This window comes from Petaurus breviceps, unplaced genomic scaffold, assembly GCF_028583685.1.
Source record: "Petaurus breviceps papuanus isolate PSGF00001 unplaced genomic scaffold, PetGlider_PUasm1.0 90895, whole genome shotgun sequence".
Classification (NCBI taxonomy): domain Eukaryota; kingdom Metazoa; phylum Chordata; class Mammalia; order Diprotodontia; family Petauridae; genus Petaurus; species Petaurus breviceps.
This window is the reverse complement of record NW_027187372.1, coordinates 28193131-28219245: the sequence shown is the minus strand read 5'-3', so window position 1 is coordinate 28219245 and position 26115 is coordinate 28193131. Positions and strand designations below refer to the sequence as shown.

Genomic DNA, 26115 nt, shown 5'->3' with positions numbered 1-26115 from the left:
TGGTGACTTGAGCTTGTTTGCTGAATTAAGTTTGGTGTACCATAAAATTTTGAGCACTTCTTTGGGTGAAAGAAGTATTTTGCATAGTTGGTTTAGAATTCTACTATGGCCTTACAATATTGGAGCCATTACTAATTAGTAAGAGACATTAGCATTAGTGTAGATTAGACAGTTAGACCCCAGGCATTTGCTTCCAGTTCAGTTTAGCTATTGAGTTAAGCCTCAGGTAAAGGATTCTCTTTTATTGAACTGATTTGATGGTATTTGACTATGCCTTTGAAAGTTTCAGTATTTCATACATGTAGGATTTCATGGTAACAATTTCCTACTTCATTATACGTGAGCTATATGACAACCCCCCCTTTTTTTTTTTGCTTTTTGAGGGCAATTGGGGTTAAGTGACTTGCCCAAAGTCACACGGCTAGTTAGTGTGTATATGACCCTTCTTATTTTAGAATCTTGGAGATTCTGTAATCTCCAAATAATAATATTCTGTAATCTTAAATTTAAATGAGACGCTGTTCAAATGATGTGTCATCCTATGAGCCAGATAGGTTCTTTTTGGCAATTGTTGATCATGGAGTTAATTTGAGAATAAGGTCTGTCCAGCATGAATTATAGAGCAATTAATAAGTATAGAAAAAGACATAGCACCACACAGACCTCAAAAATATCATTAGCATGAGTTAAACTTAAATCCATTATTGATTGTCTTTTAATATGTTGTCTCATAACTTCTTCAAACTGGAGGGCTAGTTCTTAAGACTCGTCTTGGTTAAAATTATGAAGTATTGAGTGGGCTCAACTGGCATATTTGTTCCATGTCAAATGATTAGATGATTTGGCAGCGATAGACTTAGTTCCCTAGTAGCATTTTGAACTTTAGACACCTATTTACATTTTATTATCACTGTAGGTAAAATACTATAAATGTCTATTTGCAGTTGTATTATTAAATATTATCTTTGTAATAGTGATAGAATCCTAGAACCTAAGAGTTGTTACCTCAGATCATGTAGTCTTAACTTTGCTTGACGCATTAATATCTTCAAACATCCATGACAATTTATGGAATAGTTGGTTTGGTTTTAGTATGGATGCAGGGTAAATGCATGGCCATTAATGTTGCTTTCTGAAGGTTAGTAGGAATACTTTTTTTTTTTTAATTCCCCCAATTCAACAGCTATTACTTGCTTGTTTGAAAAAAAGAATACCAAATACAGTCATGATTCAGCAAATTTCATTCAACCTGTGAGGCTTATGCTGGGATTTCCATAGTAATTTTTTAATCTGGTTGCATTAACTGACATGCAGTTGAATCCCACTTATTGAACTAATACAGAATCCCTTTTGCCCTTGCCCTGATTTGGAATGTCTATATGACTATGTGTCTAGATAATGTCTATGTGACTAGATTTCCGTGGTCTTATCAGCCTCCTGCTTGGTGGCAATTCAGGTGTTTACAGAGCTAATAAGGCTGTGGTGCTGAATTTTCTTTCCTTTAAAAAAATACTATTTATTTTTAGTTTTCAACATTTCACTTACATAAGATTTTGAGTTCCAAATTTTCTCATCTCTCCCCTCCATCTTAAGAGGGTGTGTAATTTGATGTACGCTCTACAGATATATTTATATTAAACCTATTTTCACATTAGTCACATTCATATTAAACCTATTTTTACTTTAATCATCTTGTAAAGAATTAGAACCAATGGGAGAAGGCAGGAAAAGGAAGAAACAAAAAAGCAAATAATGTGCTTTGATCTGCATTTGAACTCCACAGTTCTTTTTTAGGATGTGAACAGCATTTTCAGTCATGAGTCTTTTGGAGAACTTTGCATTGCTAAGCAGAGATAGTTACTCATCATACAGTGTGGCTGTTACTGTGTATAACGTTCTTCTGGTTCTGCTCATTTCACTCAGCATAGATTCATAGAAGTCTTTTCAGGTTTTTCTGAAATCTGTCTGCTCATCATTTCTTATTGCACAAAAGTATTCCATTACATTCATATAGACATTCCCCAGTTAATGGGCATCCTCTCAATTTTCAATTCTTTGCCACCACAAAAAGAGCTGCTATAAATATTTTTGTGTATGTGGGTCCATTTCCCATTTTTATTATCTCTTTGGGATACAGACCTAGATGAGGTATTGCTGGGTCAAAGGGCTGGACTTTTCTTGGTTTAATTCTCCAGGTTGTTTTGGGAACTGCTGAAGCTGAACTTTGGCAGAGTTGATTTTCTGCGGAGTCTTTTAGAAATCACTCAACAAACATTTATGTATCTGTTATGCCAGGTACTGTGCTAGGTGATTAGGATAGTTTATCTTGTACTATTGAAGGAGAATACATGAATTGGTTGCTGTCTCTCCATCCTTGTCCTGTAATATTTTTCTGTATAAATTGTCTTTTCCCAACAGGTCTTGAGCTAGATATTTAGAAACTACAGTGTAAAACTAAATGTTTTTTTTTTTTTTTTTTTTGCCTTTTGGAGGGTAGTTGGGGTTAAGTGACTTGCCCAAGGTCACGTGGCTAGTTTTTGTGTTGTGTCTAGGGTCAGATTTGAACTCAGGTCTTCCTGACTCCAGGGCTGGTGCTCTATTCATTGTGCTACCTAACCGCCTCTGTAAAATTATTTTTAAACAAATTAAAATCCCTTAAAAAAATACAGCACCATCATTGGATCACAACCTTCAGTGCCAAGTTGATCTTTGTGTCATATGATCTGAAATCATTCATATCTCCTTTCATTGGCAGACTGTACCCTTGGGGTGCTGCTAACTCCTATGGGTTTTGTTTTATTTGTGAAATGGGGTATTTTGATTGTATTATAAAACTCTAATGTTTTATGATTAATTTTATGTTTATGCTTGATTTCAAGGAAATCAGTTAATATTTGATTCAAATTTATAATGTTAACTAACATTCAAAAGATTTTCTGTAATTGTTTAGTAAGGAACACTGCCTGTTTTCTTTTTTTAAAAAGGAACCTTTTTGGGATCCTTCTAGGGAACTTGAAGAGATAGTTATACTGATTATACTGCCACTTAGCTCTATAGTCAATTAAAACACATTTCCAAGTTGGCCATATCCCCAAAAAACCCATTTGGTCTCATTCTACACCCTTATTCTTTACCTATCAGGAATTGAGTATGATGTTTAATCATTAGTCCCCTGGAATTATGGTTCGTCATTATACAAATAAATTTCAAAGCTGTTTGCCTTTACCATATTGGTGTCATTGCTCTTCTCTTCTGTTTTTAGATTACTAATTCATAAGGTTTCTCTTGAAAACATCTTCATTTCCTAGAACACTAAGTAGCATTCTATCACATGTATACACCATAACTTAATTCCCTAATTTATGGATACTTCCTCTGATTTCCATTCCTTGCCACTTTAAGAGGTATAAATAATTTTGTACATCCTTAGAATTTGTTTTTCTTAGCACTTGTCTCTCCTTTAAAGCTGCCTTTCCTATAATTTCCCCTCCTCTTTTTTTCTTTCCTCTCCTATTTCTCTGTTGAATGAAGTGTGTTTGTGTGTTTTCTGTTTAGGATACATTCTAAAGAGCTTTACAAATCACTCATAGACAGGAAAATTTCATTTCTGAAGTCCAAGTTCACTTTGAGGAGCTTTTGAGAATTATTTCTCTTAGAACTGACAATGGGTTTAATCAAGCATAAAGGAGAATGCAAAAGTAACATTCTTAATAAGGGAATATCTAAAATGAAGGTAAATTTTACTTTTTTGTAGAAATTACTTACAATGTGTATATTGAGAGGCAGCCATAGTATGTATTGAGAGCTGGTGTTGAAGCTAGGAAGACTTGGGGGAGGTTACATACTGATTATGTGACCTTGGATCAGTCACTTAACCTCCAATTGCAGGCAACTCTATATGTTGCAGAGAAGGTGCTGACTGATATGCAGAGGTAGTGGCCTATACCAATGAAATGACAAAGTCCTTATCCTATCCCTTATTGTTAACATTACCATACATTCTTGGTATGGTGTCTCCATATGTTTATGTAGAATTTTGTTGATGATATGCTTGAATTCACCTTACTTATTGAAGACCTATCTTAAACTCACTTAACTTTGGAAAGACTTCCTAGTCTTTTAGTTTAATTCTCCAGCCTGTTTACTTTAGTTAGAACTGTCTTTAACTCCTCCCCATATGTATATATGTATGTATATATAGTTCAGCGAACATTTGAATATCCCATTTGTATAAGGCACTGCTAACTGGGATTCAAAGATGAAAAAAAAAACTTATTCTCCAGAGCTCATATTTTAATGAGGAGGGAGAAAGGTAAAGGAAACATTTAGACACCAAAGTTTGATACTAGGTAGAATATAAGGGCAAATGAGAGATCACTGGAAATTTGGGAAGGATTTATGGATGGATAAGTTAGCATTTTACTGTGTCTTGAAGGAAGAGAAGTTTCAACAGATAGTAATGTGTAGGGAGTTCATCTTCCCATTTGTCACCTAGACTCAAAACTGAAGTGTCTTCTTTGTCTTGTTCCTTGTCTCGTGCTATACTTTCAACCCCTTTCTTAGTTTTACCAATTCTCTACAATCTCGTATCCATAAGTCACCTCCTGTCTAATCATTTTGCCACTACCCTAGTCTTGAAAGCCATTACCTCCTTTGGACTGGTCTAATGGCCTCCTAATTGTTCTCCCAGCTGCTGGTTTCTCATTTTCTCCATTTCATTGTTAACAAAAATATTGCCAAAATAATTTTCTGAGTGCATAAATCTGGTACTGTTCCCCCTAACTTTCATTGCCCATGGTATAAAATAGAAAACTCCTTAGGCTGATAATTATGGTGCTCCACAAATTTTTTAAATAACTTACTTTTAGTTTTCAACATTCATTTCCCCAAGCTTCTGAGTTTTAAATTTTCTCTACCTCCCTCCCCAAGACAGCTTGCAATCTGATATAGGCTCTATATAGACATTCATATTAAACATTTTCTCATTAGTCATGTTGTAAAGAAGAATTAGAACCAATGGGGATGAACCTTGAGAAAGAAGAAACAAAACAAAGAAAAAAGAAACCATTGTTTGCTTATGATCTGCATTCATGACTCCATAGTTTCTTTCTTTGGAGGTGGATAGCATTTTCAAAACTTCAGGAATCTTTTGGAGTTTTCTTAGAATCTTGTGTTGCTGAGAAGAGCTAAGTCCATCAAAGTTAGTCATTCATTGTACAATTTGGCTGTAACTGTATACAATGTTTTGGTTCTTTTCATCTCAGCACCAGCTCATATAAAATAAAATAAAGGTTTTTCTGAAGTCCACCTCATCATTTCTTATAGCACAGTAGTATTCCATTACATTCATATACCACAACTTGTTCAGCCATTCCTCAGTTGATGGGTATTCCCTCAATTTCCAATTCTTTACCACCACAAGAAGAGTTGCTATAAATATTTTTGTACATGTGGGCCCTTTTCCCATTTTTATGAACTCTGGATTATAGTCCTAGAATTGGTATTGCTGGATCAAAGGGTATGCACATTTTCATAGCCCTTTGGACATTGTTCCAAATTGCTTTCTGAAATGGTTGGATCAGTTCACAACTCTACCAACAAAGCATTAGTTGGGGGCAGTTAGGTGGTACAGTGAATAATAAGAGCACCAGCCCTGGAGTCAGGAGAACCTGAGTTCAAATGTGGTCTTCAAACACTTGACACTTACTAGCTGTATGATTTTGGGCAAGTCACAACCCAAATTACCTTGCCTTCTCCAGAAAAAAAATGGGGGGGAAAAACCCCAATGTTATTAGTGTTCCATTTTTCCCACATCTTCTAGCATTTATAATTTTCCTCTTTTGTCATGTTAGCCAATCTGATAGGTGTGAGTTTTTTTGATTTGCATTTTTCTAATCATTAGTGATTTAGAGCATTTTTTCATATGACTATAGATAGCTTTAATTTCTTCTTCTGAAAACTGCTTGTTATATCCTTTGATTATCAATTGGGGAATGACTTGTATTCTTATAAATTTGACTCAGTTCTCTATATATTAGAAATGAGCCCTTTATCAGAGATACAGGTTGTAAAAATTCTTTACCAGTTTTTTACTTTCCTTCTAATCTTGGTTACCTTGGCTTTGTGCAAAAACTTTTCAATTTAATGTAATCAAAATTAATTCCTTCACTTTACATTTCATAATGTTTTCTATCTCTTGTTTGGTCATAAATTCTCCTATTCATAAAACTGACAACATGTGAACTATTCCTTGCTCTCCCAGTTTGCTTATAGTATCAGCCTTTATATCTAAAATTTTTACCCATTTTGACTTTATTTTGGTATACAGTGTAAGATACTGGTCTATGCCCAGTTTCTGCCATACTGTTTTCCAGTTTTCCCAGCAGTTTTTTTAGATAGTTCTTATTCCAGAAGCTAGGGTCTTTGGGTTTATCAAGCAGTAGATTATTTATTTATATATGGCATTTATAATGACTGTACATAGTAATTTATGGTCATTACTGCAGTCATTGACTACTGTGTCTTGTGTGTACAATCCGAATTTTTTTTTTTTTTTGCATTTTGGAGGGGGAGGAAGGGCAGTTGGGGTTAAGTGACTTGCCCAAAGTCACATGGCTAGTAAGTGTATTAAGTGTCTGAGGCCAATTTGAACTCGGGTCCTCCTGACTCCAGGGCCAGTGCTCTATTCACTGCGCCACCTAGCGGCCCCTACAATCTGACTCTCAAGCTACCTTTTTCGCCTAATTTGTCACTGCTTCATTTTAGACACTAGGTTCTAGCCAAAATATACTGTTTTTAGATAGATCACATGTTTTTAACTTTTTTGCAAGCTGTCCCTTCATGTCTGCAAAAACTTGTATCATTAACAGTAATAGGGAGCTTGAGAGGAAGGGTAGGTTTTGGGAAAGAGGGTTAGACAGGTCTGTCTGTTGACTTGGAGATACATGATACTTAAATGATGTCCAGCAGGCAAGTGCAAATTTAGAACTAGAGCTCAGGGATAATAGATACATGGAGGCTGGCTCTATAGTATAGGAATCATAGGAACGGATAGACCTCCAAGGGAAGGATAAAAACTCAGGACCAAACTGTTTAATTATCAGGCAAGAGATAGTAATGGATTGTAAAGGAGATAACTGGTATGAGGGAGAAACCAAGGGAGAATAATGTCGGAGAGTTTGGGAGATGTTAATGCTACAGGAAGGTCATTGTGAATGAAAACTGAGGAAAAAGTCATAGGATTTGGCAATTAGGGCAGCACAGTTTTGGGATCCAGCAATTAAACAAGCATGGAAATTATATTTCAGGGTATTGAAGTATGAGTGGGTGGTTGGGGAGGTTGAGGCAGCAAGCCTCTTTTTAGAAATTTGGCAGTGAGGGGAAGAAGAAGAGAGCATGGATGTTTGTGTAGTTGGTAGCTTGATTAACTTATTCTACTTTATTTTAAATTGAGGGCTTGGTAGTGCAACCCTTAATATTGTCATTTTTGGTAATTTGCAGTAATTTTCTAGTTGTGTGGAAACCATAAAAACTTAATGGAACTAGTACAAATAACATTTTAATGACTTTGGAGGTAGACTAGGTTGATAGGGCAATACTTTATTTTTGTTGTTGTTTCTCTCATGAATCCTTTTTAAAGTTCTGTACAAAGATCCCTTCATGGACAATCCCATCCAGGGAGGAGTTAAATTCAGTAATAAAAACTTAGGCTGGGTTAATATTAATAACTATGCTTCATTATAATTCATTAGCACTGCGCAGGTTTGGCCAGAAGAGTGTGTCATGTTGATGGTTTTTAGAGTTCTTAGTGGTGGGATCAAGTGGGAAGACTTGATTTGGAAAGCTGATTTCCTTTATAATAACTGGCTAAGTTTGCCTTCTATAAAGTAGTTGACATTATTCCCAAAAGTTTAAGTTGAAATGGAAGATGAGATGTGTAGTCAATATTGAGAGACACATAATTAAAAGCATCCTTATTTTGGGAGAATAAAAAAGATGCTAGTGAACAAGTTTCCAATGAGAAGCTAGGTGGTTCAGTGGATTTGTGCTGGGCCTGAAGTCAGGAAGACTCATCTTTCTGAGTCAGATCTGACCTCAGACACTTACTGGCCATATGATCCTAGGCAAGTCACTTAACCAACCCTTTTTGCCTTAGTTCCTCACCTGTAAAACGGGGCTGGAGAAAATGGCAAACCACTTTAGTGTCTCTTCGAAGAAAACCCCAGATGGTGCCATGAAGATTTGGACATGACTGAGCAGCAACAACCAAAGTGAATAAACTTAATAATAATCGAAGAACTTGACTCAGTAAAGGCTTTGAATACCTGCCAGTACTTGAAGTAAAGACAGAAATTTGTATTATCAAAAGACTTTTGGGATCTTGCTGTTAACAAAACTAGTTATTTACATATGTATACTCTCCACCTAGCTGAGCTGGTATAGAACCAGTAGAGGGCACACTAAACATTCTGAGCAGATATTCATTAGCTAGGTACTATTTATTGGTTTTTAAACTTGTCTTTTCATAGGTTTTAACAAAGCGTTATCAAATATTTGTGACGATCCCATTTGTCTTCCATAAATTTGTTTTCATACAATCAGAACGACTTGTAAAATGAAATAATTATAAACATTTTTGGTTATTTAAGGTAATCACTTGATCATTCTCATAGATTAGTTCTTTCTAATCTCTCTGGAAGTTATATTAATTTAAGGATCCTATAGAGGGATGTTCTATATTAAAAGACCAAATTAAAAAAATATATAAATTGAGCTATTTGTATTTGTCAGTGCACAAAAGTATGTTTTAAAAAAGCATTTTTGTTTGTTGGCACAGGTTGATTATGGCAGATTTCTTTTGTAATTAAAATTTTAGTACTTTTATAAATATATGTGTGTGTAAACATCAGTGCAAGTGTGTGTGTGTTTCACAAAGATCTTTGCAGAAAGTCTGCAGAAGAAATGAAGGAAGGGCTAATAAACAGTAGTTTAAATGTAAGCTTTTACCCCCTTTTACTTCACATTTCATTATTGGTAAAACATTTTTGGATCTTTGGGTGTTGTTTAAATTAGTTTTTTGAAAGTCAGGTTTACATTTTAAAGCAGTTTTGACTATTGCAACATTTAGGGGATGTGAGACATGTAAGAAAGAAGTCTTGAATTCTGACCGTAGAGAAGGAAATGGCATGTTCAGTGTGAAAGGATGGCTATCAGGGAACAGCCTATTTTCATTTTATTCATTTATTCCTTTTTTTTGTTTGTTTTTTGCTTTTAAAGTCTGGGCAGTTGGGGTAAGTGTTAAGTGTCTGAGGCCAGATTTGAACTCGGGTCTTCCTGATTCCACGGCTGCTGCTCTATTCACCGCGCAAACTACCTGCAACTCATTTATTCCTTTTAATACTACAGTCATTGTATTGACACGACACTACTGCCCTATTTCTTATTTTATTAGCAGTTCTGGACCTTGCGTCAGCTTTAAATTTGATTGAATTTAAATCTTTTGAAGTACAAACATGCTGCTCTACCCAAGTAGAAGTGTATGCATCATCTATACAGGGAGAAAATGGTATTATTGCTGCCAAGAAATGAACTGTGGGGAAAGAAAAGTGTATCTATTGGTGGGAGGCTAGAGGTGAGAAGTCTAATTTTTTCAAAATGTGGTATAAGGTGCCAGTTTCGAAAACCAGGAGACTAAAACCCTAAGCTTGACAACTGGGAGATAGAATGTGACATCCCCTCTCAGGTAGAGATGGGTACATCATGAAGAGTTAACTTTGTTGGACAAGACAGATGTAGGGAAGGACCGACCCCCTTCACGTTCAAGACTTTAAAAGGAAAGATAACATACATGCTTGTTATTGTGTCTAATTAAATTTTCCGATTATTTAAAGTGAAGAAAAACCGAATTAACCCGAATTAACTGAATAATGAGCTCAAAATGAAACCCCTCAAGGTGTTCTGAAAATTCTGGAGCAAACCCTCTGGACTCAGCATGCCTCCCACCAGGACTGCAGGTGTTACACAGTCCAAAACTGCTCTGATGGTTGTCACACTAAGAAAGGCAGAAATGGGAACCATGCCATTATCTTTTGGTTTAGAAGAGGATGCTTGACTACTTAAATTTCTCTTTGTTTTCCTGATATTCATATAATGAATATCCTTCATAAGGAGATGCCTTCTTTAGAAAAGGCTTTCTCTAGTGCAGTAGAGGAAGCAAGGGACTTGGGAGAGTAATCTCTTGAGTCTCAGCTCTTTGGATTACTATCTGACTATTGACAAGTAACATATTAAAAACTTTGATTTCATTTCCTCATTTGTAAAATGGGACTAATGCTTGTACTACCTGCATCATCTAGGGTCTTTTTTGGGGGGGGGGTTAAGGAAAGGTTTGTTTAAACATCAGAGTATAAATCTGTTCTCTGCATATAATACGACTTTTATTATATATAATCTGTCTTAACACCCAGAAAGAATTTTCTTTAGAGTTGGCTAGTGGTCTCCCTTTCTGGTTTGGTGACATTCCATTCAAAAAAGTAAGTAGAATTTTGATTTAGGAGAACTTAGGCTTCTCTCTAGGGAGAACTTTGCCATTATATCTGATGGGATTTGTTTAGGTACAAACCTCATTAAAAAAAAAAGACATTATACATCTGTTAATGGTCTTGGCAAAACAGTAGTTTTCTTTTGACACTATTTTTTATAATTGGCCCTCTCTGTAGGGACTCATTGAGTCCTCACTTTAGAAGATAATTCCTTCTTATCAGTTTCTTAAAATAATGACCAGATCTCTATAATTAGAAAGTTAGAAAAGTATTATGTGTAAGATGGTGGTGTCAGGTTTAAAATAAGTTTAATTTGGCTCTGTTAAATTATCCATGCCTCCACACTGACTTGTATAGATGGTGTCAGAGGTTTGAATGATGGTATCAAATTCTAACCCAAGTAATTAAGTATGCAGCTTCCTGGATGGATCACTTTTAAAGTTAGTTTTCTTGACGTTATTTGCTTTAGAAGTGAGCATTTTCTAAAACAACTTTAAGAGTTTGCTCTGTTCTTCAAATAGTTCTCATCATTTTTTTCATTTTATTTTTTTGCTTTTTGGAGGGAAATTGGTGTTGAGTAACTTGCCCGAGGTTCCATGACTAGTTTTTTTTCCCCTGTTAAGTGTCTGAGGCTGGATCCAAACTCAGGTCCCCCTGACTGAGCCAGCGCTCTCTACTCACTGTGCCACCTAGCCGCCCCTCTCATTTTCATTTTGCAAGTTGCTGTTGCTAGGTACTTCTGGGGTGCATGCTTGGTATAAAGAAAATACTTGATTTTTCAAATCTCTCTGGAGGATTTTAAAGTCCCAGATTCCTATTTAATTGCTTTCCTAAGGAATACATATACTTTGTGCTGAGAAAAACAGCTGGCTCTTTCATTATTTTAAAATAAACTTCTATTTTGACCGTGTTTTAAACAAAAATACTGAAAATAGCTAAAATGTAATTAATTATATGAAGATTGCCTAGGCTATCAGTCTGATGGATTTTCATTCAATCTCATGACTTGAATTCACATACCAATCTTGTCAGTTTTTTTTCTTTTTGGAGGGGGGAAGGCAGGGCAGTTGGACTTAAGTGGCTTGCCCAAGGTCACACAGCTAGTTTTTTTTTGTGTTAAGTGTCTGAGGTTGGATTTGAACTCAGGTCCTTCTGACTCCAGGGCCAGTGCTCTATTCACTGTGCCACTAGCCACCCCCTTGTCAGTTTTCATATAGGAAAAATTTATAAAACAAAACATGAAATTCATGAACATCTTAATTTAGAGAGATTGGTTTTTTCTCATGGAACTTAAAAGTTTCTATTATATTTCAGTATTTGATGTGTATTCAAATTAACGTTTAGATGCTCATGTGTTTATGAATTACTATGTTGATTACAAGTGAGAAATCTGGAAAATTTATATAAATGTTAACATCTTCCTACTTGACTATTGTTTGTGAACTATTTCCTCCAGTTCAGATTTTCCAGTGTTAAGATTTTGAGCCTTTTGTCTTCCTTAATGTGAAGCCCTTGATTGTCCAGAAATCATGGCACTGTGTCACCAAAGCAAGCTGTGCCAACATCACCTTTACCTTAGCCTAACACCAAGGACTCCACCTATGATATAATTCTTTAGGGATAGAGCTTATCCGGCAACAGTGTACAACTTAAAACTGAGTGACAGCTGTCTGTTGATCTCACTTGATTACCAGGAATGCTGATAAAGTTTGCTGTGATTTGTATTTGGAAGGATAATCTTCTGTAAGTATTTAATGCTTAGACACCCAGTGTGGTAGTGTCCTTGGAAACTGACATGCAGTGTCTCACAGAGCTGAAGGACTTTGTGCAGGAAGACTTACTCAACACTTTTGGTTCCTGTTGTCCATATTCTGAGGAACTCTAAGCAAGAGTTTTATCTATCATGGCATTTTATGTGATCTACTCTGACTTGATCTCACATGCCTGTAATCTTAGTTTCTGGGGACACTGAAGCAGGCAGATCTCTTGAACTTCAGTATTCTAAGCTGCTTGGCCTAAGTTGATTGAGTGTCTGTCTACCCTAAAGTATATCAGCACTATGGGTGGAGGGAGTCATTGGGTGTTTGGCATGGTGGTGGGGATAATTAGATTGCTTTAGGATGTTCAGCCTGGCCCAAGTCAAAGCTTTTGTGCTGAATAATAGTGAAATCAGCTCCTAAGTGGTCCCTGCCTTTTTACCTGACCAAGATGGGGAGACCCAGTCTCTTAAAAAAAAAAATAGTATGATCAACATAAGATGTTGATAATGGATGAGACACATTTGGGGGAAAGACATTTAAAGACTGCTGTAGAGATTAAAATGATTTTTGATTATCGGCACTGTGGAATCTTTAGCAATAAGCCTAAAAGCAATACACCTTTTAGTCACATCTTTGATTATGAAGGTATTTTCCTTAGAAATTACTCAGAATTCTACCTGTTCCCTTTTCATGTTTTGATGTAGGTTACCCCTGTGCATAGAAAAATATGAATGTTTTTAATAGAGATGTGGATTGGTAGTGCTATCTCTTCAGTTGCCTGTTTATGGTTAAAATGCCGTCCACATTCTTTTAGTGTCTTGTTGTTGAAATATTTTGAAAATTAGCTCCATGAGTGCTTGAAGTTCATGGAGTGTAAGTTATGAATCGTGCTATATGGTTAAAGAAAGTTCTTAGATGACATTTAAGTTGGATTTTAAAGATGTGTGGGGTGGGGGTGGGGGGCAGAGGTAAAAAGAGTGATCAGTATTACAGCTTCCAGAGGGGAGATAAAGCTGGGAAGGGAAGGGTAGGAGGTACCAGATTATTATTATTTCTTACAACATAATAATAAATAATAGTATTGCATCACATTTATATTTTTCAGCCATTCCCCAATTTATGGGCTCCCCACCCCCAGCTTCCATTTCTTTGCTACCACAAAAAAGAACTGAAAAAAAAATTTTTTTTTGTATGCATGGGTCCTTTTCCTCTTTTACCTCTTTGGAGTAATAGAACTGATGGCTATATTGCTGGGGTCACAAGTTATTCCCATTTTAATAGCTTTTTGGGCATAGTAACAGATTGTTTTTCAGAATGGGTAAGGTAAACCAGTCCACAGCTCCACCAACAGTATATTAGTGTCCCTATTTTTTCCCACAAATTGTAGCACTTGAGCCAAATGAGAAATAATCCTAGACAATTTGTATTCTTGCTTTGCAGTCTTCCTTGAGTAGTGTCAATAGTTTTTTTAGGAAAGTTTCCCTTTTTTTTTTTTTGGGTAAGTGTGTGTGGTTATATAGTGTTTTAAGATTACCTTGTTTAAAAGTTGATTTTTATTGTATTTTGGAAACATTTTCTTTTGTAGCTTCTTTTATGCTATCATTGGCAATAAAGAATATCCAAAAGTCAGTTTACAGTATACTTGCCAGAAATGTAACTTCTGTAGGTAATGATTCCTTCCTTATCCCTATCCTTAGGTACTGTAAGTACCTAAAATTTTTTGGCTGTCCCTTCATGTCAGAGAAGAAGTCTTCTGATTTTGCATATTTCTTTCTCTTTTTTCTTGCTATACAATACGTATATATCTTGTTCATTTCTGAGTTTCTAAACTTTTTTCTGTGTTATCTATGGCTTTTGCAAAACTCCCCCAAAATTCCCATTTAATTTCTTTATGTTTACTCTGTGGGGAAAGCAGCGATATGAAAGGGCTAACTGTGTAACTGTGATGAGAATGGACTGGTTCTCCTCTCCCCCCTTTTCTGTACCATTTTTTGCATTAAGTTTGCACATGCACTAGCTGTGAATTCTGAAAATTTGAGCTTAATGACATGTCATCTTCTAATTTCTTTCTCTTCTCTCGTAGGCCTGGCAACCACCATTTGCATGTGATGTTGATAAACTTCATTTTACCCCTCGAATCCAGAGACTGAATGAATTGGAGGTGAGGCCATGAATATTATTATATTCTAATTGCCTGTAGTATTCTAAGACTTGTAACCATTATGGTCATTTGGTTGAATATGACTTAGTTTCTAGAAACAGTATTATGGAGTGATAACAAAAATATCAGTCTTATGCATTGAACCAGATTTTATAAAATCAGCCACCTGAAAGGAGGAAGAAGAGCACCTACAACCACCAGGCCCCATCTAAACCCAGATTCTGGCTTGGTTATTGATCAGAGACCTCTGTCTTCAAAGAGGATGACCCACCACTCACCATTTCCTTTTGCTCTTCCCTCCCAATCCCTCCCCCCCAACTCTGATTTCTACCAGCAGCCTAATTGAAGGAGCAGGCTTGCTTTGTTTTCTACCACTGCTACCCCATGACTTTTTCTTGCTTCTTTCCCTGTCCCTGTATTTAGCAGTTATCAGCCCTTTAGGGGGAAAAAAACCCCAACTCTCTAGCATCTCTTCTCCTTTCTTTACCCAAACATTTTCCACCTAACTCTGTCTACTCCTCTACTGGATTTCATCCTGGACCTTCTTCTCTAACATTCCTTCTGTCAACCCTCACAGAGACTTGGATGTCCTCTGAAATCCAACTCTAGTTTTTCTCTTCCCTAGTGAATATACCTTCTCTCACATCCCTCTGTCCCTAGAGGGAGGAGTTGGAATTCTGTTTGATTCCCATTTTTACTTGCAGACTCTTGCCTTAATCTTTTCTTAGCAACCTATTCTCTTTTGAAGGCCACTTAATTAAAGCTTTCTACGTAATCTGAATTATGGGAGCAGTAGTATATTGACCTCTAGATTATATTCCCTCCTTTCTCTTTTAAAAAATTTCATTTCATTCATCTATGTCAATCTGTCTTTCTGTCTGTCTGTTGCAATTAACAAGCATTTATTTTCTTCTCCTCTATATCATTTCATATGCATCTCCCCAGATTTCTTTTCATTTTTTTTCTAAATAACGATTTCCCATTTTCCCTCCTTCCCAACTTTCTCTCCCCTTCTCCTCCACACCTTCCACCTCCCTTACAAGATCCTTGTAACTAATATGCATAGTTAAGCAAAACAGATTTGTACATTGACCTTTTCTAAAAATGTGTTTCATTATGCATCAAGTCTAGGTGGGCAGCACTTTTAATCATCTTTTAATCTTTTGGAATCTGGTTGTTAATTGCCTTTCTTCATATAGTTTTGTGAGGGCAAACTGGCAAGGATCATGTCCTGATATTCTTTTCAGTAGGAGCTCAATAAATGTCAACTCAGTAAATATTTGCTTTCAGAGAGTAGGATATTAACATACTTGGTTGAAAGGTGACCAAGCTGGGGAAGTTTAATGTTGACATTTATATTAAAGAGAAAAAATATATCAGGCCATTAAAAAGGCTAAAATTTAACTTCCCAAAGTAACTTTAAATTAGCTTCTGTTCTGGATAGGATCTATTTTATATTTCTTTTAAATGAAACAACTGTTCAGCATTTGCTTTCATAGCATAGTATTTTTAAAGTGAATTTTCACTTCTTTTATAGCACAGAAATAATAGTTTAAAAAAGTTTTTCCTGTTGACCTGTAATGCAGCATGTACTATGTTTTAAGCTATTGTATGGTTTAGGTATGTACCATAAAATTCTAATCCTTTTCTTTGTAAACAACTTTTCACAAATGCTAAAGCCATTTATGAACACTTATGTGTATATTTTTCAAAGTTTTTGGAAATTCTGTGTGGCAAAAATGAAAGGAGCATAGTTTCTGTATATAAACCTTGGTTAATATGAACTTTGGTTAATTTTTGGATCCAAGTTTAGTGATAGTATAATTATTTGTCTTCTAGGCTCAAACTCGGGTAAAACTGAATTTTCTGGACCAGATTGCAAAGTTTTGGGAGCTCCAAGGATGTACTTTAAAAATTCCACATGTTGAAAGGAAGATATTGGATTTATTTCAGCTTAATAGGGTAAGAGAGTTTATTTAAATGTTTTAAAGATTGAGTAATATTCTCTTTTTAGTTTGAAGTATACTGATTGTGTGTCTTTATTTTCTTAATTTAGAAAAAAATGGTTTTATTCCAAATGAGCTAATCTCAATGCAGGGTGTCTTAGGCATTAGATCAGGACTTGGTAGTACATTTAAGGTGAAAAGTTGGAAGGGTCCTTAGGAGTTATTTTGTCTAACTCATAGTCAGAAGTAATCTTTACTCTCATAAAATTGAGAAGTGATTTTCCAGTTTCTTTTTGAACACTTCTGTGAACAGGAAACTCACTGCTCTTTGAGGCAGTCAATTATGCTTGTGTATTATATCTGAGTGTTAGGAAATTTTGATATCAAAGCTAAATTTGTCTTTTTGTGACTTAATTGCAGCTTCTGGTTCTGTCCTTGGGGTCTAGGATGCATCTCCTCCTACATAACTTACTTGCATTTCTTTGTATTGCCAGTTCCTAAATGGGGAGAGGATACACATACATGTATGCTCTTTGGCAACATGGACCCATTCATTTGGCACAGCATCATGCCCACTAGGCCCTCATAAATGTTATTGAATCAGTAATTTGAGCTGTGAATCCTCTTTTATTCCTCCTCTCCACTGTCAATTTTTTTTTTTTTACTGCTTTGAGTAAATGAAGAGGAATAACTCTAGGTAGGAGAGGGCTGGTTGCAAAGTCCCCAGAAACAACTTGGGAATTTTCTTCAGTCTTTTAGTCTGTTGATGTTAACAATTACCTTCTGGGGAGTCCTAACTCCACTTACCGGGGAGTCCTAACTCCACTTACCGAAGATTCTCTAGCCTCCTGGATGTTACTGCTTACTGGTTAGTTTACACAGGATAACTATTTGGCTTTCTCAGAATAACTGGGAATCTTATCCTTGGTAAGCCCAAATCCATTTATAAATGACCTGCATACCTTACTGTCCTAACTAACGACCAGGAATCAATGACCAGAGTTTCTAGACTCTCTCCCATTGGCATGGTGGACCCAGGTTGCGTGTAACTAAACATTTTGTCCTTGTTAAAAGCACACACTTGAACCAGTTTAAACTGATATAAGCAAAAATCTTTGAAAACCTTCCTTAGTTTTGTGCTTACATATTCATTGTAATAAATAGTATGGAAAGGAAGATGTATTTTTCATATTATGTTGAAACTAAAATTTTAAGTTCTTAAAATTTGGTGATTTATGCAGACATGGTAATGTACTTTTTAGAATTCTCTAATACCAGATGACTAAGAAAATTTTGTATTTGGTATCTGACACTTGAATGATGGATGTATTTTTTTCTATTTTATTTAATAGTTAGTTGCAGAAGAAGGTGGATTTGATATTGTCTGCAAAGAGAGAAAATGGACCAAAATTGCCACCAAGATGGGATTTGCTCCAGGCAAAGCTGTGGGCTCACACATTCGGGCACATTATGAGCGAATCCTTTACCCCTACAACCTATTCCAGTCGGGAGCTAGTCTACTGGTGAGTATTGGTAGCTGAAACCTGGTTTTAATGACTCCTGGTTGTTTTCCTTGGAGGAAGGGTAAGATTTAGGATTAGAGAGATTACTTTGAACCATTTTTTAGAGATTCTGTTCAGAATATCAATATTTTATATTTTCAGCAGTGAACTTCTCTGTTTAAGTATAGCATTATGTATGATTTTCTCTTTTAGATTGTGCAAATATTTGGGTTAGTATCTTATGTTGTCAGGTTGAAATTTGTTAATAACTAAGAAGCATCTTTCACCTAATCAGTTACTGAATAAATGTGCCATTTTTGTCTTATACTTGCTGTTGAATGAAGTCTTGTGATTCTTACCTCAAACCTGTTTTACTTTTGTGTTGCTGGTTGTTGTTTCATGAAGTACAGCCTAAGAAATACCTGCCCACTCATTTCTCTTGTCATATGGGCTCTTCATTGAGATTTCCAGGACGTAGTAAGAGATCAGTAGCAGGATGGAAAATCTTCATAATTTTTTTTTAGTACATTGTCTTTCTTGACAAGGGAACTTATTTCAAGAGAGGAAAAGTTTTGGTTCTGTTGTTACTTGTTATATTCTCCTAATCAGAATTTTAAAGCCTGATCAAATGAGCAGATTCTAGTCCCGGGCTTTATAAAACAAAACAACAAAGCTTATTAAAAGTCTGATTTGAGAAGAAATAAGGAAATTCTATTCACCAGAAGTACTGTGTTCTAGGATTATCCATAGTTGCTTTAATGTGTTTTCAAGAATGTGTTATCCTTGAAATCAGGTTTGGTAATAAGTCATTCTTATGAAGAAGGTAAGAAAGGTGACTTTATATGGTCATGAGTATTTAACAGTGTAATGCTTGAGTCTTGCAGGTTCTCGGTTTTGTATGCTTTATGTAACAACAAAGCCTGATCCATTAAATTAGCAGTCTCATTTTCAGAAACAAAAGAGTGTAAATGAATAATAAACTGATAGGTCTGAATTTTTCAGATGTGTTATGTCAGTGTTTTTGTAGCAATCAACTTTGGATGAAATGGGGCAGAATTGTATGTTAATTCTTTTCTTTATACCAGTTTCCCAATATGAACCAATGAATTCACACTTTTAAAATTGTATAGATTTAAATTTTTCAAGAGTTGACTCTTACTTGTATTTTTTGAGGAACTTCTCTGGCTCGATAGTGTAGGATCAAACCTTAGTGCATCACGAATCAGGTAGCCAGGACGTGGAGAGATTAGGCCCTTGACCCATGGCTTCAGGTCCCTACTTACAGCCTGCTCAGTGTGGAAGGCAACAGCAACAAAGGCAGGAGACACACTTGGGCTGCTTGCAACCTCGATTTTTGTGGCCCCACTTTTTGTTAAGTGTAACTTTCCAAGCTCTCTCTTGCAATAGGCACCTGACATATGTTCCAAACTGATGTGTTTAGTGGATCATGGCGTTCTGGAAAAGGTACGTTTCCTTTTTATTGTTGTGCTGTATTTGTTTTAAATCTGCCGTGCCTGAAAGCTGTCTCTTCTGCACTGTTGTCATCATTGCCCCCATTCTGATATGCCGGATGTGCAGGCTTCAATTGGTTTTCTAAAGAAACAAACAAATGTAGTTTATTTACCTCTTTCATTGTGTATTTGTTGTAGTGCTTCGTGTTTATTTCTTTTGCTTTGACTCTTGATACTTTAGGGGCCCTTGTCTCGGTCCACCCTAGTCAGTGGTGCCTCACAGACAGGTCCTGTTCTGAGTCTTTCATTTATTTTGCTGTTTTAACCAGGACTGAGGCGTTGGTGGTTTTGTTTTTGGGGAGGATGTTGATTTTGGATCTTTTTGGATATATGCTTTTAACTTCTCTTTTCCAGGTCAGAGCAGCAAAGTACTTCAGGCTAAAAGTGAGCTTCTCAGCCTTAAAGTTTGATGGCCATCTATAATGGTGTCAGAGAAAAAACTAAAAGAGGAGGGGAAGAGGTGGATTTTTTTTAAAGACCCTTACCCTTTTCTTGTTAGAGTATTGTCCTTCTGTGGATTGCTGTCACTTTGTTTCCATCTAGTAGCTGAAATAGGCTTTATTTGGGTGGTGGGTGAGGCCTCTGGGGCTTTTTGCCCTTCCAGAACTTCATTGATCTAGGTTACAGCTTTTGCCATTATTAATTCCCAGATTGTCTCTAGCTACTCTACACAAGGACATTAAGAAAAAACTCATTAAGAAGAGAATTATCCTACTCTCTAAGGATGGTTCATGTGTCTAACATCTTTGTAAAATTTCTTGCAAATTTGGTGGCACCCATTCTTGCAAGCATCTGATTTTTTTCACTCATTTTCCTACTCAAAAAGGAGGAATGCTTGCTGGCTTGGGGAAATGGAATTATTTAAATTGTATTTGGCCTCAGTCTTAATTTTGAGCCAAATATGTTTTGGGTTTAAATTTGTATTGCTAAAGCATTCTTAAGGGATAGTAAGAATGAGTGGAGTAGGTATCTTTCAGATAATGAGTGCATTAGCTTGACAGGGAAAGGGGAATAAAAAAAAAATTTAAAAAAGCATGCCTGTTGGAGTTGCCTCCATAGCAGACAAGTGCTGGGCTAACAGTTTTTTTTGGGGGGGGTGGAGTGGCAGAGTGGGGCAGAGGTTAAACTGGAAAAAGAATGTAAGGATTTATTATGTACCAAGTTTTCTAGCAGTAGGCCTATTCTCTAAACCTCTTTAAGAGAGATGTCCTTCAGAGAATCTATTTACCTTTTAAGTTTTACCATCCTTATTAAAATTAGACTCAGTATTTGATATCAAGCATGAAACAGATAAAAGTGTGATGCTTTTTATTTTTTATTTTTTGAGGGGGAAGGCTAGGCAATTAGGGTTAAGTGACATGCCGGAGGTCACACAGCTAGTTAAGTGTCAAGTGTTTGAAGCTCTATTTGAACTCAGGTTGTCCCCAACTCTGCTGGTATTCTATTCACCATGCTATCTTGCTGCTTCTAAAAGTGTTTTTAAGCAATATTTTGAAGTGAAATAAATATCTGGTGGACCTTTTTTTTACTTTCATATTTGGAGAATACTGTTGCTCTGGAACAAAGTAGACTTCAAACAGCATTCCTGCTCATAGAGACTTAGTGGCAAGAGATCCGAGACAGTCTCTCAGTGTTTAGTACCTGAACCTTTGTGTCCATCAAGTATGGTGCCAGACTTTAATAATACCATCTGGGATCAGTTTTTTGAATTAATCCCAAATTGACATCTTGTCGAAGACCTGGCTTTGCCATGAAATTGGGGGAAAAAAATTTAAGTAGCTCCTTTCCCTTGCTCTTATTAAAATTGGAATTAACTGTTTAGAGTCTTTATTTTTGTTGTTTTAATTAACAAATGATAGCAAAGAATAGAAGTTCAGATTTAAATGCTTAGGGCTATTGTATAACTTCAATGACTTTGTGAATTTCCTTTGGAGAATCAAAAGAAACATTTAGACTCCAATTTTTACCGACCTGTTAAATATTTAGTCTTTCCTAGGATTCTAAAACTCAAAAGACAGCCAGTTAAAGGGCCTGTAGCTTTTTTTCTTTTAATAGATTAATGAGCCTTAATGTGTTGGCCACATATAATGGATAGCCATCCTAGTCAGTTTTTATAAGAAATTTAACCTGCTTACAGAATTTCAATCTGAGATAAAATAGATGATTTCTTTAAGTGCTAGGATTGTGATTCATTGTTCTGATGATTTTCTTAAGAGCTGAAAATTCTTATCAGGAGACTGAGAAACTTGCAGTTTCAATTTATAGCTATGCATCCTTTTTTTTTTTTTTTCTATGTCCTAGAATTATTTATCCAAGAGTTTTTTTATCCAAATCTTTTAAGAGTTTATGCTCTCGGGTTGGCTAGGTGGTGCAGTGAGTAACAGTGCCGGCCCAGAGTTGGGAGGACCTGGGATCGGTTCTGGGCTCAGATACCTGACACCCACACAAAAAAACTGGCCGTGTAACCTTGGGCAAGTTACTTAACCTCAATTGCTTTAAAAAAAAAGTTTATGCACTCAATTCTAATAGTATAGCTGTATGGCAATAGAAATTATTCATATCTTAGACCTGGAAAGGCTCTCCATAAAGTCTTGTTCAAGTGACTCAACCCTTAGCACACAAAGTACATATTTCAGCTCATTCTTATCAACAGATTAAATATTTCTATTTTAACAACCACACCATCTGGTGATAGTGATGGATCAGCAATAACCAAATTGAAGCTCTTGATCTTAACTCTTAAATTTTGTTCTCAACAATGTTAACCTTTTTTTTGGGGGGGGGTACTCACTGATATCAGTAAGAAATATCTTGGTACCTGTCATCATAAGCTTCAAAGTTATCTTTAAATTCAGAAATAAGTAGTGTATAAGAATGTCGATTTGGTTTTTTGGAGGGAAGGACAAGATTAAAGATAGCATTGACAGTTTACTGCTTATGAAAATGATTTATTTTTTCTTTACTTTATGATTTTCATAATACTTTGTAGTAGTGTTTATGTAGTACTATATGATTCATTCTGTAACAATTCTTTCAACTGTAGCTTCTTTTGTGCCACTTAGAATAAGCATTTTATCTTTTGAAGTCAGTAAGGACAATGTGACATGATATCTGTAAAAGTTGTTGTTAATCTAGCAAGCACATCTATTGGCTCTAATTTCAACCCTTTTCTGAATGGATGTCCTTATTACAAACTCATTTGGAAATAATTGCTTTCAGGCCTTCACAGTGAATCTTCAATTAATGTTTGATACAGAATTATTATAGGCTTGGTTAATAACCTCTGAATGATAGCATCATCAGTTGAATAAATTAAAGCAATATAAATCTTACCTTAAATCATCACACTTATGTTAGGTATATTGATTGGAGACCTAACATTATGCTATTTAAGTAGGTATAATATCAAGTAGCCATCATTGTTTGCATACATTCTGTGTTCTTCACCAATAGATTTGAAGCACTTCTTACAGAATCTTATGTGGGCCTGTTATGTGTTTAAAAGGAGGAATGGAAACTCACCAATCCAATTGTATTGTTTTCAGTGTCTGCAGAAGCCAAATTTAACCACAGACACAAAGGACAAGGAATATAAACCCCATGATATTCCTCAGAGACAGTCAGTTCAGCCTGTGGAAACGTGTCCCCCAGCACGCCGAGCAAAACGTATGAGATCTGAGGTGAGAATGTTAGAAGTTTCATCAATAGAAATTTTTAGTATTAGTTCTGCTTGTCTCTGAGTCTCTTGTGTACTCTCTCTTTTGGAAGCCTGTCAACGTCATGAAGGCATATAGCATGTAGTTCCTTTTTACATCTAGTGGACATATGGGAGAAGTATAATTTTTGAGATTATGCCTTGACGACTAGGTGACTTTCTAACTAATAGGTTTTAGTATCTGGATAAAAAGGTAAGTAATTATTGGAGGTGAGAGTTCCAGGAAAAACTAGAAAACAGTTGTGTGAGGTCTTAGTTAAAAAGGCTAGGGAAATTAAAGCTAGGAGATATAGGGAGTGAAGAAATATTTATATAAAACTTATTTAGTAGCAAAACTGGGAATGAAGTGAAAACTTTAGATGTGTTTAGATGTGATTATCTTAGATGTGTGTTGGTTAGTGATAGAGTATGTAAAGAAAAGCAAATATGTGATGCAGTAGTAGATTTCTTGTGAAATAGATTGGGAAGTATAGGGGATATAGGTGATTATGCTACATGAGAGGGAAGGGGAAACTGGTTTTTTTCCTATAAGGTTGTATACAATCATAGAACATAGGATTTTATAAAGGGGAGTACAAGGGAGTGGAATAAAAAAAAGATAGCTTAAAAATTGTATTGTCTTGAGATTCCTGGGAAAGAAGAGCATTTTATCTTAACTTATTATAAAGTAGAGGTGTGCAAGGCTTTGAATCCTTATCTGGCCTAATGAGTAAGTCTCTGGGTCTCTGAGAGAATGATTGAGGAGAAAGAGTAACTCTTCTAAAAAGATTAACTTTTTATTTTGGGGATGAGGTAGTGGAAGTAATCAGGGTTGAGTTGACTTGCCCAGAGTCACACAGCTAGTAAGTGTCTGAAGCTAGATTTGAACTCAGGTCCTCCTGACTCTAGAGTTAGTGCTCTATTCAAATAAGTATTATACTTTCCTCTCAGCCTTCTTTAATCTCTCCATCCTACCCTACTCCTACCCCTCTCTTCTAGCAGGGAGGCCCTGAAGGATCAGTAGAGACACCCACACATGCACATCCACTCCACAGATGCAAAAGAAGATTTTGTTACTGAGTGACTTCTAAAATAAGGCCTGTATGGGACTTTGGCCCCATTTGCCAAGGATCCCTGTTAGCAGATGGGGCCTGGTGCAACTGAGTATGGTCCTAGGCCTCCCTGTCTCAGTCTTGGGCAAGTCACTTAATCCTTAGTTTCCTCTTCCAGAGAAGAGGGAGGGAAGGGGAGGGGGGGAAAAAGAGAGAGAGAGAAAGTGTGTGTGTGACATCTTGAAGGTTCATTCCCAATGACATACTACTATTCTGTATGTTATACCCTAACCAGCCATTGGCCTGGGTGCCTGTGATTTCCCTCTAAATCTGTTTCCTTTTCGCCTTTCCAGATCATACTCTCAAACCATTTGCTCCCCTCAGTCTTTTCTACCCCACCTACCAGCCTGATCTAGATTCAGGCTGAAGGCTTTCTTCTAGAATCTTATTCTGAGTTTTGGAATTCACTCCCTAAGGGAGATATTTACATACAAATACTAGATCCTAGATCATCTGTAGGCTTTCAAGAAAAGAACAAAATGGCCAGTAATGTGAGGCAAAATATTTGGTGGGAAGAAGTTACTAACAGAAATGAATATAAAATTATCATGGAAATTATTTCTTTCTAGGTGAGACTGGACAGTAGACCAAGTTAAAGTATATTAACATGCCATCTATATGACAACTGGGGCCTTTGCCTGATGGTGACTGCGAAGGCAAAGGAAGAAGGTGGCACTAAGGTGTTGGGGGATAGGGTATATGAGGAGAAAGAGAGTTGAGGCCACTTATACAGTACTCAGAATTCATGCCTGATCTTCTCTTCTGTGATGTTCATTCTCCTTAATAATATGGAGTTCTGTATAGACTCCCCCAAATGAGTTAAATGATATTTTTCTAAAGGTGGTGGCATATGTTTGGGAAAAAAAGGCCAAATTATACTTTCACTGTAATTACATACCTTTAATTTTCACTTATAATATTTGAATATACTAATTTAATGAAATATTAATGTACTACTTCTTAAAGGCCACTAATATTAAAACAGAACCAGGAGAGGCTCCAGAAGCCAGAACTCATAATCTGAGACGCCGAATGGGCTGTCCGACTCCGAAGTGTGAAAATGGTAAGAATAAGTAATGAGTAGAGAATTCAGAAGCAAAAATAACAAAACCAAATAAATATGTATATGGACTTAAGTTCCCAAATGTAAGTTTTGGATGTAGCCTTGAAATTCAGTAGTTGTTTCAGCATTTATTGAAAACTATAGCTTAGAAAACATTTGGCTAACATTTGATTTCAATCAGTGTAGACAAATGCATTTTCCTCCAAAGAGTGACTAATGACGATTTGTATCCCAGTGGAAGTTTTGGATGGTCTTCTACTTCTTAGGTTATATACAGAAACTGATTTGACCTTCTGTTGTTGCTTCACACTTCTGTGGATTAGTGGACCAGGAAATGAGCAAAACATTTTTATCTGGTTAGGGTTTGGATATAGAAAAAGCCAAAAATTAAGTTTTAAAATTATCTTTGGAGTTTACTGGTTAACACTTCCTCTGTCTTCCTAAGTTAGACACTCTCTAAGTTAAGGTTCATTTCACCTTACATAGTAGTTGCTATTAAAATATGTCTTATTGGATTGAGTTTAATACTTCACCTTATAGATAGAAGAACAAATTATGACCATGCATTCTTTTGTTTTAGTCTGTCTAGTTAGCTTGTTGAGAAACAGTGGTCCAACTCTAAAACCTTAAAACCTTGGGTCCTTGAAGATAAGAAATTGGAGCTAACTCTTAAAAGGCTTGTTGAGACAATGACCAATCAGAATTCCAAAGAATTCATGATGAAACATATACTTCTTGATGGAGAACTGATGGACTCAAAGTATAGATTGAAGCCCAACTCTTCTCTCATCTTCCTTTGTCTTCAGTGCAGGAGAGAATTTATAA

General features: G+C 36.1%; 1 protein-coding gene across 2 annotated transcripts in view; it reads left to right on the top strand.

Moving 5' to 3' along the window:
- KDM5B (lysine demethylase 5B) overlaps positions 1-26115 on the top strand; it is a 70845-nt gene that overhangs the window by 13482 nt on the left and 31248 nt on the right. Inside the window, exons 2-7 of one of the 2 annotated variants that reach the window (XM_069074585.1) lie at positions 14385-14462; positions 16302-16424; positions 17761-17931; positions 19318-19374; positions 22967-23101; positions 25194-25290. In XM_069074585.1, coding sequence (XP_068930686.1) covers positions 14385-14462; positions 16302-16424; positions 17761-17931; positions 19318-19374; positions 22967-23101; positions 25194-25290 — 661 coding nt within the window. The remainder of the gene's footprint in view (positions 1-14384; positions 14463-16301; positions 16425-17760; positions 17932-19317; positions 19375-22966; positions 23102-25193; positions 25291-26115) is intronic. The other variant, XM_069074586.1, reaches the window with a different exon arrangement.